This window comes from Convolutriloba macropyga, chromosome 1, assembly GCF_964194025.1.
Source record: "Convolutriloba macropyga chromosome 1, txConMacr16.3, whole genome shotgun sequence".
NCBI lineage: Eukaryota > Metazoa > Xenacoelomorpha > Acoela > Convolutidae > Convolutriloba > Convolutriloba macropyga.
This window is the reverse complement of record NC_134468.1, coordinates 70,633,118-70,653,997: the sequence shown is the minus strand read 5'-3', so window position 1 is coordinate 70,653,997 and position 20,880 is coordinate 70,633,118. Positions and strand designations below refer to the sequence as shown.

The window sequence follows — 20,880 nt, the reverse complement described above, 5'->3', positions numbered from 1 at the left end:
CCTTAATTTTTACAAAGTTTTTAAAAGCGTTTAGTTATCATACGGACTACTGATGAGTCGTTAAGCTAAGCCTACAGCGATATATAAGGACTGAGATGTCTAAAATCAGAGACTAAGCTGCACTATAATATCAACCTTAAAAGCAACTGAAAAAACTATTACCAATCTCGCTTCTCTTCTTTCACATTCGAAAGACATTCCATTTTGAAGGCGAAAATCCAGTGACTGCGTATCAGACAAACAATTTGGTTTTGTCCCAAACCTCGTTCTGGACAAAAAATTCCGCTTATGTTTTTCTTGCTTCAAATCAGTTTTGTCTTTGATAGAAATTTCGTTTTTTCTTTGCAAGAGGTGTTCTCCTACTCCCCATTAGGAGCTACTTTATATTAATTGAACTCTTTCGCTTTCCTTGATTATGCAATCTCTCGTTGCTGGATTTTCCTACTCTAATGATTCACCTTTCATTCAGTACCTTGTGTTTGGTTTTTGCTACTGTTTGAAGAACCTAAAAAAGATCTCTGTCTGAGAGATTTCAGCAAAGTTACCTCTACATGATCTCTATATTTTACTATGAGATGTGTTTTTATTGATGCCAAGTTAATTTTTATACGTACAATGCTTGATATGACGTCTCCTTGGTACCTCATTGGAATCTAATTTTTGGGTTTCTACTTCTTCCAAAATGAAATTATGATCTATAATTTTAATCTATTTTTGAATGTTCTAAAATTTTGCCTTTGGATTTACTGTTACTCCTGAGAAGTCTAATCATTCATTTTTGTCGACACAAAGCCGCTTTATGCGATTTAATATCAAATGGCTAATCAGGGCTTCTGTTTGCCCTATATCAGTTTAAAAAAGTGCAATTATGAACGTTCCAAGAAACAAACAAGAAGAAAAATTTTGCGTGCCAGACAGAGTTCGTGTTAATCTTCAAGACGTCAGCATCCATTCTGTGAAAATATATACTCCAAACTGTAGTTTTCGGCATCTTTAAAAGTCATTTTTCAACCGCATTGAAAGTCTTTTTTCAACTCTGAATAATAGAAAAATAATACAAGAGATATTTCAAATTGTCCTTCGAAAAAGGAGTTTTAACCTGTTGTTGTTTTTGCACTGTTCAAATTGGATTAGCAAAAAAGTGAAATAAGTATTTCCGTAGACCGGTAAAGTAGGACTTACTTCACAGATTGGGATATGAATTTGAAATAGCCCATCAGGCTTATCTGTTAGAAAACAATCGCCTGTTGACGACATCCTGAGTAAAAAAATGACATGTACACCAATTTAGAATAAAACCAGTTTTCGTCAGGTGAGCGCCACCCGGTTCTCACACACCAGTCACTTTCTCTTTCACACTTCCCCAACGCCAGATATAGTCGATGAATTTTAAGTTTATTGATGGTGGGTCTTTTCATGGGTTTACAAGTATGATGTATCACAACGGGTGTCGCACATTGACGATAACAGTCAAAGATAAAACCATCATAGCAACAGTGGTCAAAAAATTTCCTTGTCATTGCTGTGTTTCTTTTAAAATCCAGTACACGCTTAAAATTTCTTATCACCATGTTAAATGTTTTTAAAAAGTCAGTTATCCTGTTGCTTTCTCGTTTCAACACAAAAAAAATTTGTGCTCTCTTGGGCAATTTCAATAGCTAGAGTTGTATAGCTCTCTGCTGAATATTTGTTTAAAAATTTTAAATTCTGAAAATTTGTCTGGTTGTGAAGATGCTTACACCAGAAGACTCACTGTCAAATTACAAAGTGATAGGTAGAAACCATCATTTTCTAGAATTGAGGAAATTTCAATGATGTATTTTCTGCACTGGGCATGACAAACTCAGCGACGGCAAGATCGGTCTATGATGCAATATTATTCTGATATGCATCTGTTTTTTAAACGCTTGAAAATACTTCGGACAGTCACTCTACTCAAACTGGTGTTTTTTTTAATGTGTCACAAATAGATAAAAAAAGCAGGTTGTGACTTAAAAAACGATGCTATTGTTAAACAATGGATAATTTCCTGCTTGTTGACAACAACGAATGTTGTTGTTGTCATCTGTTGTTATCTGTTGAGTTTTATCAAGCAGGAAATTATCCATTGTTTTAAATAAGCTTTGTTCTTTAACGTATATCATAACTTGGTGGGTTGCATTCATTGAAGAAAAAGACAAAGAAAAAAGACAAAGAAAAAGACACATGTGGCGTGATAGCCGAGAGGTAAGGTGTGTGGTTCAATCCCCTGCCTCCGTGAAGCTGCCTGTGTGAGGATGAGCTCTTACTTAACCATAGCTTCAGGTTAACCATAGCCTGACCAATGTTGGTGGCAATGATGGTACCACGTGAAAATTTCAGACGCAAAAAGAAGTGGCTATAGTCACCAAAAAAGAGCAATGCTGCTCATGAAAACATCAGTCTGAAATGTCGGGAATAATAAGAAAAAGGGCAGCTGAAAACAGGCTACTGTAGGCCTAATGGTGTTCCGCTGCGCTTGCGCAGAAACCGAAATTATTATTATTAATTGAGTGACGTTATTAGTTGACTTGATACAAAATGTGGACCCAAGTTTCGTCAGCGTCCTCAAACTATTGTATCCCGTTGGCGGACATTTTTGCCCCAGAGTCCCTTGTTGGTTGCTGTTCACTGTTCTTGCATGTGTTCAAATCATGTTTTCCTGTAACCTTTTCAACTTTTTATGAGCAAATTGATCGGGCTTTCAATAAACTTAGAGGCAACAAAGAAAATAAGAAAAATCTTTTATCCAGAAATTTTTGAATAAAAGATGTGTACCCAGGTTTAAGTGTGCGACCCTAGACCCTAAGTAGTGTGCTCTGATCAGACCATTTGGGTTGCACACCGGTGGCGTGGTGCGACCTAAAATGCATGATCTGGGAAACGCTTGAGTCGTACGATGGTCTGGACAATGGTCGCACTACGGTCTGATCAGAGGATTAGTCGGATTAATCAGATTATCAATCAGATTATAATTAGCAGTTGAATAGTAACTGCTATTCTCAGTCTGTGGCACTGTCAGTTTAACGACCTGTCTGTCAGTCTGTCTTTAAGATAAGCTACTAACTCACCTGTACAGACTTGAAAACACTCTGTTCGCCGTCAAAGCAATGGGGCAGTTGCTGCGCCTGCATTCCTTTGTATACACAGTCTTTTTTCTGTGTCAGAATTATATTATCATGAGCTACTGCACTATACACTGTGTGGCTGTTCAGTTCACAAATTCTTTTCGAGCACAAGTTGAATGAAATGCAGTAGGGGTGCTGGGTACATTGATGGGCACATGATTTCGTGTTGTTCGCTATTCGGGTCATTAGCCTTGCGCCTGTTAGCCGAGAGCCAGGCCGAATGTCTCCAAATGGGTTAGACCTGAACAAGATTGGATAAATTTGTTCATTTTTTTAACAAGCTTATCACCACAGAACCGGTACTGAATTTCTGAGTGACCGTTTGTACTCAAATTTAGGTAAAATTCTTACCCTGTCTTATTAATATATGGTAGAAAAACTAATTTCAAATACCAGTTACAAATTTTATAAAATTAATCAGTTTGCTGAGTTAAGAACCCCCATGAGCATCCACCCGCATACACTCGATTTAATTCAAACTTTTGGAAAAAAAGCTCAAATAAATCCTGATGTGACCGTTGTGTGACTTTGATGAAATCACTGAGAAAATCTGGCATTAATCGAAAACAGCGTAGCAGTTCAAGATGCATGCCAGAATTTCAGGAGTCACGCAAGCTTGAGTCGCCTTGCTTGAAATGCGAACTTGCAAGTCCAAAATCTGACACTAGAGGCTCCATTGCTGTCTGCTTCAGAGCGAAGCAAAGCGGATCAATTCTGTTTTAATTAGTTTCTTCACACCCAACCCCCCTTATTTGCACGTGCCAATATTTGTATCCTGTTTTCTAACCTGTTTTATGGAGGCGTGGGGTTAAAAACGGGTGGGGGGGACATAAAAGATATAGCAGTGCTTCATATTAACTTGAACTACATTTATTGTCAAATTTTGGTACAATTTGAGTCCAAAGATCGTTATTGTAGCTAAAACACTTTACTGCCAACTTTTAAATACGAAAGTCTGCAGTGCCACAAGTTATAATGCCAGAAGTTGATACTGAGCCAAAAGTTGACTTCCGTTCACTTTCGTCATTTTAAAAGGTGCGCGTTTCGTGTTTTAAGTAATGGCTAAGTGACTCTGCTTGAAGTCACAGAGAACTTCTGGCGTTTATCGAGAACCGCGAAGCGGTTCGAGAAAATAAGTCAGAATTTCGAAGTGACTTCTGCAGAGTCACTTAACCATGCTTAAAACACGAAACGCGCACGTTTTAAAATGACGAAAGTCAATGGAATTCAAACTTCTGGCTAAATAGCAACTCCTGACAATTTGACTTCCTGCACTGCAGACTTTTGGCATTTTAAAATGTGCACGTGAGTGTTTTAAGCACGGTTAAGTGACTCTGTAGAAGTCACTTCGGAATTCTGACATGATATCTCGAACCGCTTCGCGGTTCTCGATAAGCGCCAGAGTTCTCAGTGACTTCAAGCAGAGTCACGTAACCTTTAATTAACAAGGTTAAAGTGGTTAATGTAGTATTACGAGAGCCGCTACAAATGAACGGATAATTAATCCCGCATTAGAGCGAACGTAATTAGGCGCTAATTAACCATTCTTTCGCCGCGCGCTAAATAAACTAACGCTTGTTAAGACTACCAGTACACAAGTATTTAAACAACTCAGTTCGACTTATTTAAATAACACAACTTTAGGCCTGGATCTCCTCGCTTATATCCAGGACAGAAAATGTACGTTGTTGAACGTAGGCGGCCTGTAAAACCACAGTTTCATTTGATTTAAATTACTTCTGCTTTTGACAGTTGCAATGCAGATCTTTCCCCCCAAGTTCAATAAAGATGAAGCAGATTGCTTCAGGGGAAAAGACAATAGAGTCTCATAAAAAGCCCCCAAGAAAACCATAACTGTTGCGATTTTAGAAGAGGGGAAAAGCAGAAAACAGGCGCCTACGAACTCAATAATTGATGCTCTCAGCTTTTTAGATTTTTATTATTTTTTGGAGTTTCAATAATTTTCCCGTGAGATAAAAGAGAGTTAATTCTCTTGCATTCTCGGCCAATAGGAAAATTAGGAAGCACCTCACTATGAACGTGAGTTTGTGATTCGCTCCCTGCGGCCCAAAAGGAGCTGAGAGGAATTTATTGTTTCTCTCAGCGAAGTGGGACGGAATAAAATTAGAGAGACAGAAACAATTTCTAGAGATCAGCAGCAGACAACTGCTTTCCTTTTTTCAATAAATAACTTGAATATTTCAACAAGAAAATAATTGATTTAATTTGTTTAAAGAACCTAAATATCTATTTCTGTTTTTTTTTGCCGTCACGAATTGAACAACTATACATCCGAACGATCGCCTTGCAGCTCATCTTGATTTCACCACTACATAACTGGTAATTAGCAAACTGTAATTCTATATTTACTCTTTTATAAATTAAACACTTTCAGCCCCCCAACTATTTTAAATTGAGACTTATAGCACAGACAGGTCTGAGGCATATATCTTTGCCTTCGATTTGTTATATCTTTTGTCAAGTTTGACTGGCATACATAAAGAGATCACGTATTGTGTGATCTGTAGCAGCCCAGCCAAATTTGATAACTGGTGCACCCAGAGGAAAGAATCACGCCTGAATTTTTGTTTTTCTATCCGATCGGATTAAAATAGTAAAATAACCACTACCACAGAAGTGAAAACACACTAATAGACAAACAAGTAGAGTAATTTATATCAAATTTACGGCCGAAATACTGTAAATTTACATTAAAATAGTAACAGGCAACTGATTCTTTGCTCTTGTAAAATTGTTTTGACCCGGGTGGGGGTAATCTATGTCCAATTTTTAGTTTATTTATATAACAATTGAAGTACTTTCACATTTTATAGTCGAAATTTAACCAAAAATCATTCCCCCAAAACCTATTTAGCCTAATTTTCACCCAATTTTTATCAAATTTATGGTTAAATTTTAGTATTTACACTTTAAATAACCAAAATTCAACCAAATTTTATCCCCCCAAAACATATTTAATTTGATTTTAACCCAATTTTCACCAAATTTATGGTTGAATTTTAGTATTTTCACTCTAAATAATTGAAAGTTATACAAAATTCATCCCCGCATAACATGTTTAGTCTATTTCTAACCCAATTTTGACCAAATTTATGGTTAAATTTTAGTATTTTCACTCAAAATAATCGGAATTTATACAGAATTTATCCCCCCAAAACTTGTTTAGACTATTTCTGACGCGATTTGGACCAAATTTTTGATTAAATTGTAGCATATACACTCCAAATAACCAAAATCTATCCAAATTTCACCGCCCCAAAACCTAATTAAACCAAATTTTAGCCAATTTTCACCAACTTCACAGTAGAATTTTAGAATTTTCACACTAAATAGCCAATTTTTAACCAAAAATCATCCCCCCAAATCATATTTAGAGTAACAAATGTCTAATTTTTACTAAATTTTTGACCAAAATATAGCATTTTCAAACAATTTAACGTAAATTTGACCAAAATTCATCCCCCCAATACGTGTTTAGTGTAATTTATATCTAACTTTCTACACATTTAAGCACACATTGTTGCATTTTCACTTTAACTAACCCAATTTTGGTTAAATATAAGCCTTCCTTAGTTGAATATTCACTCTGTTTTATCAATTTTTTGTCCCGGGTGGGGTAATAGTAATCAAATTTTAACCAAATAAACATTATTTTGACTTGAGTCCTCAAAAACTAACCAGATTTTAACAAAATTAACGTCACTTTTATCATAATTTAACGGATACTAAGCACATGTAAGCCTTAAAAACATCATTCTCATCCAATTTTAACCAATATTACTCAAGAAAATAGCCATATTAACGTCATTCTTACACAAAATTAGTAAATATTAACCAAGTTTTGACCACATAAATCTCAATAAGGCCCTAATTTAACAAAGAATAACGGGTTTTAATCTAAATTTTATCCCCCAACATAGATTTGTAGCCTGAAAATAACATAAATTGATGAGAATTCCCCCATTTTAACCGGTTTCACAAGTACAATTTCACCAATAGAGGTTTTAAACAGTGCATGGACCACTCTGGAATAGTTATTGTAGAACATCTTAATCTAACAGCAATAGAAAACACTAGAAAAGGTAAAATAACACGATTTATTACTGACGGAATTACCTTTGTAGCTATTTTCTAGGTGTTTGAGCATAATTCCCCAGCTAATCTTTATATAACTTATGCATCTGAGAACCCTAATTTTCAGAATTTACTAACTTTGTTAATATCTAAAAACAGTGTGATCGAGATTCCCGCAGAAAATTTAGCCAATAATTAATTAAAAGATCGTAAATTAGCCTTTTTAACCCAATTTATTCACAAAATTATCATAGAAAAGTTGTTGTCTCATGTTAAAATACGGTCATTAACAGATTCAAGCACTTTAGAAACAATATTTAAACACAATAATAGCTACAAAAATACTACTACTGACGTACTAAACATCCCGTACTAAACGTTTTTATACTGTCTTCTGTGTAATTTCATACAAAAGTACAATAAGAAAACAACAAAAACAATTTTTCTATGTTATTTATATGTCATATATTAAAGTAAACGTTGAAGATTTAAATATAAGTATTAAAGTACATAACAAAATAAGCAAAGTTTCATATTATTTAACTGATCAGAACAGAAACTTTTTATGCATTTACCATCACTCTTCTAGCGAATCAGAGACTGAAATCTACATAACTTACAAGTGGACCGACCCAAACTTCAAGGAACTTTTGTGTGCTCTAAGAAATCAGAACAGTGTGATAGAATTAGCATAAACGTTATCATCTTTTGTGTGGATGAGCCACCAAAATAAAATTTCCCCGTTTGGTTTACAAATCTTACAAATCACTAAACCCAAATACATCAACGTTTCTCCTGACGATCCGAGTTTACCAGATAGAGTTAAATTACTTATAAAAACAGAATTTGTCACACAAATTAGATTTTCAAAAATAAACAGATTTCACCAATACTCTGTTGAATTTAAACACTCTGAAAGCACTTATCCTTGGTTATTAAATTTTACCGTTGAGCAAACCGATATTTACTCTTGGGTTGAAATTTTTAGCACTGATAACGGCAAAAACTTTGAATTTAAAATACAATCATTAAACGGTCCTAAACAAATAAAATTCATATTACAAAACAAACAGTTCAACTTTCTACTTTAGTATTAGCGTTTTATTACTTAATTGTTATAACAAAAAAATTTTCTACACTAATTACCCAAACTAATAATACTTTCGTATAAAATATTCTTTTCGTACACTAAAATAAAACATGACAGCGAACGTTGTTGCGTACCCCGACATAGCGTTAGAGAAATTTACAGGTTTAGATCCATCTGAAGATGCCCAGGAATTCTTTAGTTTAATACAAAGAAAAATCCAATTCTCACTAGGAACAAGAGATCCTGCGGATGCTGGCTTGCAAGCAGCATACGACGCTAGACAAAAAGCGTTGTTTGGTTCGGTTTTGCGTGGGCCCGCAGCCCAATGGTTTGAAACCTTAGCACCAGGTTTAGCATGGAACGAAGTTAGATATCAGTTCATTGCCCGTTTTACTGATGCAAAAGACAAGTATAGGAAAAGAATTGAAGTCGAGAGTATTAAAAGGCAACCAGATGAATTGATAAAAAGCAATACACACCGAGTAACAAAAGCATTTGAAAAAGGATGGCCAGATCCAGATTTTAACAACGACCAGCGTAACGCTAAGTGTATGGAGTACTTTGTAAGTGGATTAACGCCACCTGCACTCAAGCAAAAGGCACATCAGCGGTTAATAGAAAACCCAGCTACAACTTGGCAACAATTACAGGATCATGTAGCAACTAAAGACTTAAGTTTTTCTGTTAGCAGTGAATTCACGGGTACTGCCTCAAGTAGTATCGACAATAAAATAGAAATAGAAGGGTTAAAAAACCAACTCACAGAAATTGCAAATCTAATGAAAGATCATAAAATAAACGCCACATACAACAACGACAATCCCAGATTCAAACAAAACCAGACTAGATTCTGCAAGTTTTGCAAACGTTCATGTCACACAATAGCTTTCTGCTTTAAGTACAAGGACTTTAAAAACCGAAACCCACCTCAACAACGAGAAAAATTCACAGATAATTATAAAAGTAGTAGGAGCCATTCACCAGGTCAACAAAACTACAAATCAAACAATTATGACAATCGAAATTCTAGGGACACACAGAGAAATAGTTATGACCAAAATCAATTCAATTATAAAAACAACTCTAAATCAGACTACCGACATCGATCACCGTACCCATCAAACTCTTCAAACAATTACCGATCATCTTCTTACGATAGCCGATCACAGGAACGACAAAATAACCATCGAAACAACTCTTACAGAGATAACAATAGGCAAAATAGTAGGGATAGACTAAGCAACGGTCCTCCAAGATCAGATAACCGATATCGTGATAGAAGTAGAGACCATGACCGGGATAGGACACCTAATAGACAAAACAATAATACTCATTCAAGAGATAACAGTGAAGGGCGAAGCCCTCGAGTTCACTTTACCAGTGAAACTTCCAGAGACTATTACAATAATGAGAATCACAACGATGAGTATTTAAACTAGACAGGTCACCGTTCATAAACACTACTGATAACAAAGCAAGTTACTCACATATTTATATTAATTTATACCAATCCGTCGGAGACAAAAATAAAAATAACGGCTTAGAAACACAGTTTTTATTGGACACAAGAGCATCAAGCTCTATAATTAATTACCACACTTATCTTGAACAATGTAAATTACAACACATTGAGATGAAAGCTTCAAAAAATCATACTTTAGCGGTTAATGCTGAGAAACTGAAACTTCTAGGTCAAATTACTTTCAAAACCTCTTTCGACATTGAAGGAAAGTATCAAGTGGAAGTTAGCACTTGGGTTTCAGCCAAAGATGGTTGCAAGACGAATTTGTTGGGAATGGATTTCCTTGAATCTACAGTAAAATCTATTGACCTAACCACTCCAAAAATTGATTTAAAAACTTACCCTGAAGTAGCCGTCACATTATCTAGATACCAAACGAAAAGCTATCCATACATTAGCGCTTACAAAATTGTAACTCTCGAGCAGCAACTACCATTAGCACCAAAATCAACTCGAGTAATATCAATTAGACCTCCGAATGAATTCTTAAGAAAGGGAACCTCCTTCGTAATTGGAAGTGAACTGCAAGCTCAAGAAATTTATACTTACAACGTTCAGTGTTTTAGAAAAGAAAAGGAATTACCAATAATGCTGAACAATTCTCAAAACAACAAGGTTGTCATCCAAAAGGGTCCTATTGGGCACACTTTATTAGACATTAAAATTAGACAAGACCCAGAATTTTCTGTGGTTGACAACGTTGCATTCATAAACCACCTAATGAATAGTGACACTAATTGGGATCAAATATTCCATGTTAGTGAAAAACAAGGTCCAAAAATTTCAAAAATTCAAAATTTCTTTGCAAGCAAAACTCCGGAAAAACAAAAGAAAACAGAAAAGCGAAAAAGGCAACAAGATTTTACCAACAACTACGAATTAGAAACAGACTTTAGCGACGACCTCAAGAATCTTAGGCCACAATTAGAAACAACTGATGAAAACATCAGACCCGTTGAACTTCCCAAAGAAAAACTTAACAGATTTGACAAAACCGATCAACCGTTTCTCAAAAAATTTGATTTCAGTCAAGCTGAAATCAATGACGAAAACTTAGACAAATTATTGAAAACTCAGACTAAAAATAAGGACGTTTATCTTCAACACAAATACGATGTGGGAAAGATAAAGCAAAAATTTCATGTCAAACTTTTACCAAATTCAACTTTAACCAAATAGAGACCTTCCAAAGTACCATTACATTATCAAGAAAAACTAGAAAAGCTTTTGGAACAACTGTGTAAAACAGGTATAATCCGGGAAATGGGTAATGATAAAGAAATGGGATCAGAATTTATTAATCCAATCATAATCCTACCCAAGGGGAACACAGTAAAACTGGTTATAGATGCCCGATATTTGAATTCAATAACAGATCTTAGTCGATATTCATGGCCACTAGAGCCAATCGGAAGCCTATTAACTAGACTTAAAGGTAATTTCTTCAAAACCAGTGATCTCTGTTCAGCTTATAACCAAGTTCCTTTAACTGAGGAAACCAAACAACTGGTAAGTTTTGTAATTGGTGGAATGCAATACACATTTGAACGCAAATTTTATGGTCTATGCGGTCTACCTAACTTCTTCAGTCGTATAATGACTATCCATTTTGCACCATTAATTAGAAAAAAAACAAGCTATAACCTACATTGATGACACCATCATGCAAGCGCAGGATGAAACCGAAATGTTTGAAATAATTGACAAACACCATGAACTTTTAAGGAAATCAGGAAATCAGGATTGAAAGCTCTACCTGAAAAGACTAAATTTTTCCTTAGGAAAGTACAGTTCTTGGGACACGTAGTAGGTAAAGATGGGATACAACCAGTCAGGAAGCGAGTAGCAGATTTGAAAGCACTCAAGTCGCCCGAAAACAAACGTGACGTCATGAGAGTTATAGGTTGTTTAGGATTCTACAGCATGTACATCAAAAATTTGCATGTTGACTGCAAACCATTCTATGACTTAACCCGCACAGAAACTAAATTTGTTTGGACAACGGAACACGAAAAACTGTTTAACGACATTGAAAACAGAATTAGCGAAGATACTATTTTAGCAATACCTGATACTAAACACCTTTTCCACGTTAATGTAGACGCTTCTTCTATAGGAGTAGGCTCAATTCTCGTTCAAGAATTTCCAGAAGGGAAACGAATAGTGTCTTTTAATTCTAGAATTTACACTAAAGAGGAATAAAAAATGAGTACCACAGCACGCTAACTTTGCGGTGTAATATCGGCATTACAAACTTATGAGCATCACCTAATTGGTTCTCCCCATCCCGTATATGTGTACACAGACCATAAGCCTTTAATGTATCTATGGGGTAGAAGAGGAAAACTCTCTCACAGGTTTTTTAGATACCAATTAGTAATTTCTCAATTCCAGAACTTGAAAATTATTTGGACTGAAGGAAAAAACTTAGCTTTTCCCGACATCCTAAGTCGCAACGTAAAACTTAAAGATCTGGACAAGTATCAACTTAAACACAAAAAGATACCAAAAGACATTAGTTTTTACGACGAGCATGGCAACGAGGAAAAATACTTCATTTTGCGTGATAATGAAAAGGGACCAGCAGATGATTTTTTGCCAATCCTAAAACAAAGCATAACGGGTATCGACAAATTCATTTTCAAAAATGACAAAATGGTAAAGCAAAAGTACGACAATAATCAAAACAGACTTTGCTCAATAAACAATATTTCGGAAGATTTCTCGTATGGTTCATCAATTAACCACTATAGGCGTCACCACAAACATGAAATAACCCCTGTATCAGAACAGGAGGAAGACGAAACGTCTGATCATTATACAGAAATTGATTCCTACCCTGATGAAGGGATAACCGAACAAAATTTTGACCCAATTTCGGAATTTGAATTGTTCAATGAGAACCAGTCACCGGAATTAAATTTTGACAAACTCTACATTGATCAAACTAATGCCACAGACTCGGAGTACAGATTCCCTCTAGAATACGATAAAGTTTTTCTCGTGAAAAATAGCACTTGTATAGACAAAACCGAATTAGCAAAAAAATTTCCCGAACATACAAATATACAAGATGCAAGAGAACTCATCGATAAACTGACAATCTTCTCTAAAGCAGTTGATTTAAATACATCGGTAATTTGTCATGAACAATTTAAAGATCCAGTGATACAACAAATTCGCCATATAAGGACGAACAATAACAAAGATGAAAAGAAAATTGAATTCAGACAATCTAAGACCATAATGTCGTACATTAATAACTTTGAGAAACTGAGTTTTGTAGATAACATCTTATGTATTCACGAACAAAAAGACGAACCAGATATTGAATACTTAAAAATTTGTGTACCACTGTCATTGTTCTTTAAAGTTTTTCAGCTAGCTCATTGTGAACTGTCAGGTCATGTAGGTTTAGATAAAACACTTGCTAGTGTAAAACGATTTTTTTATTGGCCCGGAATGTATAAATGGATTGAAAACCTAATTGCTGATTGCCTTGAATGCCAAAAAATTAAACAAAAACGGAGAGACATCCACGAGGCAGCCCTCGAAAAGTGGACTGATACAGTCCCATTCCCCTTTCATACGGTCCATATTGATCACAAAGGACCTTTAAATCCTCCATCGAACGGTAAACACCATTGTTTAATAATCGTCGATTCATTTTCGCGTTTCATACAAGTATACCCTGTACATTCCACAGACGCAGTAGACACCATAAGAGCTTTAGAAAAGTTCATCTTGTCTTTTGGAATACCACAAAAACTTGTTTATGATAAGGGTTCGGCATTCATGAACCAAGATTTTGCGAGTTACATTCATGAATTAGGTATAACACCCGCACCTCGAACTGCTTATGCGCCTTGGACTAATGGTAAAGTCGAGATCCAAAACAAACATCCAGGAGCACATTTCCGAATTTTTTTAGAACAAGCTCGAGGTAAATGGGATGAACTGGCACCAAAATTTGCTTTTTCTCATAACACGGTTCCAAATGCTAGTACTGGAATCTCACCTTATGAAATTGTGTTCGGACAAAAACCACAGATACCTCTGTCACTTAAGTTAGAACTCCTACGAAAATCACAACTCACATGCTCTTCCGAGTTTTGCAAAGACCTGCCTCTCCACAGACATACTTTGCAAACTTCAAAAAACACCGAAATTGACAAACTTCTAAAACTGACTTTTAACAATTCGTTGCTTATGCGAGAAAACCAATTCAAACAAATATACAATAACGCTTATAAAAAGAGCTTAGAAAACAATAACCGCGCACATAAACATAGAAACAAACACAAATTAGGCAAACCGCTTGAGGTTGGACAAAAAGTTCTAATGGAAAACCATCAAATTGAGTTAGGAAAGTCAAAAAAAATACATGAACTAAGATCAGGACCTTATACTGTAGAAAAAAAACTAACCAATGTTAACTATGAATTAACTTTAGATAGCAACCCGGCCACCAGGAAGGTCGCTCATAGAAATCACCTAGTCGAGTACTACCCAGCTACTGAAACTATACCAGAGTTAACCCTAGAATATGGTATAGATAAAAATAATTGTGACACATTTTATAATAATCTAATGACAAGTCAGATGAATAAACTCAACAGTCCTTTGACTAAATTCTCCTTCCAAAGCCACACTAACACCGAATATTTTCCCGTGGATAATTTCATACGAAGAGACTCCCCTGTGCAGAACTTCGACCCTGACCGAACACCTACCAATTTCGATTCTGGATTCAACGAAGCAAGTTCAGGTAGTCGTGACAACCCACCTCCAGTCTAAACACACCTGCCTAGCGGTAGTCGAACAAGAAGTTCAACTCCTTGCCCACAGCACAATTCTAGAATACCTCTAGACCCTAATTTAAGTCCTCTCCGCCCTAATACATCGGAACAAGAACCTTCTAATTTACAAACTTTAGAAAATAATAAAAATAATAGGCGAACTTCTAGTCGCTCGGCCAAGCCGCCATCACGCTATCAAGCCGGATTTACTTAACTTTGTTTTAGGTAGCAATAAATCCAGTCAACATTTACTGGCAGTGCCTATTACTACAACTCATAGCCTTAATTCCCGACTTGAAGCGCTAAAAAAGAGAACAGGATGAAAAGATATCCTTGTTTTGAAAAACTCTATTTTTCTTACTTACTTATAAGTCTTTTCTACTTTTGTACTCTTTCTATAGTTATTAACGCTACTGGACCTCCTTTTGAGGATATTAATGACGTATCTAACAAACTTAGGGTCATTCATTATGACTGTTCTAAAATGAAAGAAAATAAAATGTAAGCTTTAACACAAGTTTCTCCTTGCAAAATTACACCCAAAAACATTCAGATGGTTGATACACAAGTAACACTTTATCAACGGCCTTATCGGACCTTTGTTAAAGCTCTTATGTGCAAAGTCACTGCAATGCTCATTCGTTATCGTTATAATTGTGGTATGTTTTCCCATTCATCAATTGTACACAACGCTCCAATAATAACATACGATATTATTGTTTCACCCGAACAATGCCTAAATGCTAATGAAACTGGAAAAATTACAGTTACCGAACTTGACGATGATGACATGGAAATTGACATAAAACATGGAATAAAAACTGTCTGCTATAAAAACCAGGGAGTTGATCTTGAAGGTGATTCATCAACATCTTTTGATAATCGTTGTCAAATTAAATACTTCTCTTTTGAAACCCTGATGCAAGAAACTGTACTCGATTTTGATCTTAATGAAAGAACTGTCTATAACAGTCAAGGACTAAAACTTCCTTGTGCCCTCTCAGAAGGAGGTTGTCATTCGACATCTCTCGACCCCTTTGCATACAATTGGGAGGCACCGGAAAATTTTATAGTTACTAAAAGATTTTCTCAAAACGCACAAATGCTAAAACATGAAAACGAACTTGGTAACGTACAGTATTTCATAGTGAGTGATGAAAAACCGGAGACGCCCTATGAAGGACCAGGAACGTATTCTCCTGCTGAAATGGACATAAAAATTAGAGTAATTGATGAAAAAGAAAAGGTGTGGAAAACCAGAATTTATTTACAGAACAAATTTAGATTCTTTATATGTTTCTTATAAAGGCGGATTTAATATGAAGACTGGCAAACCTTATAAAACAAAAACTCAACAATTTTTTCATAAACTTCGTGTTGAACCTGACAATAGCCTAAGTGTAAATGGGTTTAATAGGAAGCCTTCAGATGAACAGATCCGAACATCCGACAATGGTTTTAATGCATGGGAACACTTAGACAAAGACAAGTTAGACTATGATCTTAACCTTGCGGTAAAAATGGATTTTGTCATATATCATAATTACATGCAAATAAAACAAGCATGGAAAGGTTTGGTCATAGAGCAATGCGAACTTGATTGAACTCAGAAACAAATGATACTTATGCAGGCTATCCAAAATAATCGTTTAGCTGGATACATGTTAAACGGCAACCGCTCGATGTTCTTAGACACAGATGGTAGCATAGGTTGGCTGTACCACTGTCCAAAACGAAACTCACCACTTCAGGTTCTTGAGCAGTGTTATGATAGAATTCCTATTCATTATGATGGTAGGACAATGTTCGTCGACCCAATTACTCGACAAACCTACCCATTTGCAAACGAAGTAGATTGTGTTGGAGGCTATAAAAATGCCTACCAATTAGTTATTGATAATGAAAATTCATGGTACCATTTGATGCCAGCACCTGATCCTTTACAACCGCCAAAAATATTCTCTTCGAGGGTTATTAGTTCTATTCCAAAATTTACCGGTTCCGAATCACAACGTGCCGGAATTTACACACCAAATCAACTTAAATCGTTTTGGGACAATATCTTGCATTCGGAAGCTTCAAAATATGTTTTGACAAAAATTTCAAGAGAAGTTCTAGAAGGAAGAAGCATAGACTATTCTCAAAAAGATATCAATGCGTCAGCGATGGGAATTAACAGACCAAATTTATCTAGATTCTCTTCTTTCACCTACATTTTTACAGACCAGTTCAAAGGCACTTTTGGAGTCATCACTTTTTATCTGGAAAAAGTTGGAGTTTATTTTGCTTGTTTCTTGTGCATAAAATTATTAACTGATGTAATCGTAACAATCATAAGAGCGTTCGAAATCCACAAAATATCCAACAAAACAATGGGTTTTTGGAAAATTCTATTTGGAGCAACATATAATCTTTGTATCTTATCGTTCTTAACACCGGTATTCTCTAACGAAACCAAAGCGTCGGCCCCACAGAACAACAATCATTTTTTACAGCTTAGTAATTACCAACCTTACAGCACAATAGAAAAAACTTACAAATGCGTTGAGGACCAACCAAGAGAAACCAAAATTGATGAGCATTGTCATACTGAAAATAATAAAACATACCCGAGCCTCAATTCACATCAACCACAACCACAAAATGAGGCTACCCTTCGAAGTGTGGTGGCACCCCCTTAACTAAGACAAAAAAATCATCCTTTTATAAAAAATAATTTGTCTAATAAATCATAAAAATTATTTGTATTAGACCCTGTAAACTCATTAATACTTTGTTTAGATACACTTCAAGAATGCTATGTTATGCAGCCCAAATTCATAAAAGAGCCTAACGCTTTATTCATTCGATTTGGACAATACACCGGACAAATATTATCATCAAGTATTTCCGCCTTGAAATCTAATGTAACTATTAGAGTTGCATCTTTCTACTTCAGTGACATCATTGATCTGGATGTACCGCATTCAAATTTTCAATACTTCTCATTGTTAAGAGCCCTGATTGATAACACAATTACTTTTGTAAACATTGGAATCGAATACGAAATTGTTTCAAATCACCTGAAGAAAAGTATTACTAGATTTTGAATTCTCTTGTAAGTTCAACATTGAGAGACATGTATGGATTTCTTTCTTTATTTTATTTCTTATAATCCAGTTTCAACTATGTAATCCCAACTATGTTTATCTAGCTATTGCCTGCACTCTTCCCCTACTCCGATTTTGCTACAGTGAATCCGATTGATATATTATCTATAAATATAAATCGTTGTCAAAAATCCTGTTTTCAGAAATAATTGACACCCCTTTTATCCTTTTTTTTTTACTTTTACATACTTTTATACATAGTTTTGAAATGAAGAACAATAAGTTAATTAACAAATAAAACGCTTCCATTAATGTACTTTTTATTTCAAGATAGACTTGTTACAATTTATCAAATAAAGAAAACCTTTGAAGAAAAACACGGAGACATTTTCCCTCAAATTGTTATAAATTTTGAGTTTTGGGGACACTTGGGAAAACGATACTGTGATTTTAACCCCTCATTCGTTGTATTCGAATTATTTCGTGTATTTAGCACACTTCGACCCAAATAGTTTGCAAATGAGCTAGATCAGCAACATGATTCATTTAACTAATGGAAACTTACAAATCAGAATCGGAAACCAAAATTTTGAGCTATTAGCCGTATACTATGTTTCCGCTATAAGTATAATGACTTTCGCAAAAAAACCCATGACAAATATTTACAGACTTTTAACTATTTTCATTACTCATCCTCAGTTCGCCGAATTGACCATTTTTCTAGCATTCAAAGAGAACTCGGTATTTCAAGTACAACATCCAGTCTACATTGCTTAGGTATCATTCTAAACTATGATATTTGCAGTTAACAAACAATTTGTAGAGTTACAAAAAAATCAACGATCTTTTGATGCATACCCAACTCCTGTACCTACTATGCAGGTAACGCTCAAAGAAATCTAAAGTGAAAAAATTTGTTTAATAAGTAATAATCCTCTCTCTGTTCATTGGAAAATCTTCCTATTTATTCTAGGAAATCCAAACTGTGTACCTCACAATTTTTATTTTGATATGCAAAAAAGTGATTCTTGTCAAAACGATATCATTTCTAAAGAATTGGAAACAATTAACAATTAAAAAAAAACAGCAATGATCTTCTCATACCAAAATTGCCTTGTACAAATTCAATTTTTTGAAAAATCATTTGTCACAACAAAATGTAACAGAGTAATACCTCAACTAATACTCCATTCCAAATATTTAAACTCTTGGACTGATGGAACCATTACCTTAACAACATCTTCCCCCTATTGGACATTCTTTGTAAATATATCCCAAGCTTTGAATGGTTCTAAAATCCCTTTTAATTTTGATCTTCTATAATGCTGTTCCACTTTGGTGAGCGCCTAGTCAAAGTAGAGTCCCTCGAGAGATCATTCATTGATACTCCCACTGCAGAAATTAAACCCTGCATAATCATACATTATACTGACTACGAACGTGGATGCGAGGGTTCTACTCGAGTCACCATGGGAATGATGCACTGGGAATTCTTTCTTGCACTCATTGATATCGAAGATCACTTCCCAGTCAACTTGGGCGCTCTTCAGTAAAGTAATTTGTTTCACATAACTTTCTCTCCCCAAAAAAAAACTTTTTCCCCCCTGCTCATTTTTCCTATCCTTTTTTTTCTGATCAATTTGTTCTTTTTCCCTCATTTCTTTCCAAATTTTTAAAAATAAAATGATTTTGTTCATTGGTAAGGAAAAAATTAAAAATGTTAAAGCAGAAAGATGGTTTACTATCTGTTTTATACAATATAAAGCATGTATCAAAATAACTTATATGTTCCTAAGCACAGGTACCATTAATCATTATTACATCTATCCAAACGAGAAATACTGGAATTTCTTTTTTGCTATTGCAGATCTAAATGTAACTATCCCCAACGAACTTGAACACCATGGATTAGAAGTCGCAAGAACCAGATCTCTCTGATTTATCCATATAATGGGAAACGTTTTGAAAATATTATCTCAACAACCACAAATTGACTCAACCCCAAAAATCGAATGTCCTATTTGTTACCTCCCTTGTCATCAATTTAAAAAATTGCACAAAACCCAAACGGTCAACCCACCATTTTGCTTGCATTCCCTGTAGAAATGAATTATTTAAATATTGGAACCAACCTAAATGCCCCATTTGCGTAACTCCCATTTATACAATCAGTCATTGCCATTATTTCCAGTGTGATTGTTGTCAAGAAATCAAAAAGTTATCCACTTGCACAGCCACTTCAAAAGCCTACACCCTAAAAAATCGATTTGTTTGCAGTGTATGACTTTCTCAACTACTAAATGCCCTTTATGCAAACAAACAATTGACCCAAACAACCCGTGGTGAAATCCTCAATTCAAAACTACGTTCACAAACTATCCAAAAATGTTTACCCCCACATTACTTGATTTTTTATTAATGTCCCTTATGATTATTGCAGCAGCCTTCTCCTTCGTTTTAACCGTTTTCCTCGTAGTTGTAAGTATTCCTTTCAACTTTTTGATGTTCATAATTATATTAGTAATAGACCAAACAATAAAATCTCAAAATAATCGACAACCAAATCCTCCAACCGTGCCAGTCCCATAATTCCTTCCAATAACAATCTTTCAAAAATGAATACAATTGACAAAGAAACCAATACTATAGAATCCAAACCGGTCTCATTAATTTGTTTATGCTGCAGACGTGAAACAATTGTTTTCAAGAAATTACACGAGAACCCCCCTAACGAACTACCCCACGTAATGTGTCTGCTCTGTTACCAATATGTTATAAAAGATATGGGCTATGATTTTTGTCCTAAATGCTCTAAATTTAATGTTATCTTTTCAATCTTTAACTGGTTTCAATGTGATATTTGCAAACAAACAAGATTTCAATATTCTGTTGCAAAATTATTTCATCAGAGTGATCATGAGCCCATCAACTTTTGTAAATTTTGCGTAGTAGATTATAAATTATGCCCTCGTTGCGAAAAAACAATCACATAAGCTAAAATGCGTCCAAGAACATCCAAAATTTTACTTCTTTCCCTAGTTTTATTTTTAAACCAATCGATATCCCTAATTCAACTCAGTTTTTACCAGGAGCAAGTCACCTCCTTCACCCTAGTCCTACACTACTCATTGAATTGACA

At 35.1% G+C, this 20,880-nt stretch overlaps 1 protein-coding gene across 1 annotated transcript in view; it reads right to left on the bottom strand.

Moving 5' to 3' along the window:
• Positions 1-20,880, bottom strand: part of LOC142349101 (uncharacterized) — a 46,519-nt gene that overhangs the window by 19,384 nt on the left and 6,255 nt on the right. The window contains exon 2 of the mRNA XM_075400544.1: positions 3,090-3,387. Within this exon, the coding sequence (XP_075256659.1) occupies positions 3,090-3,387 (298 nt within the window). The remainder of the gene's footprint in view (positions 1-3,089; positions 3,388-20,880) is intronic.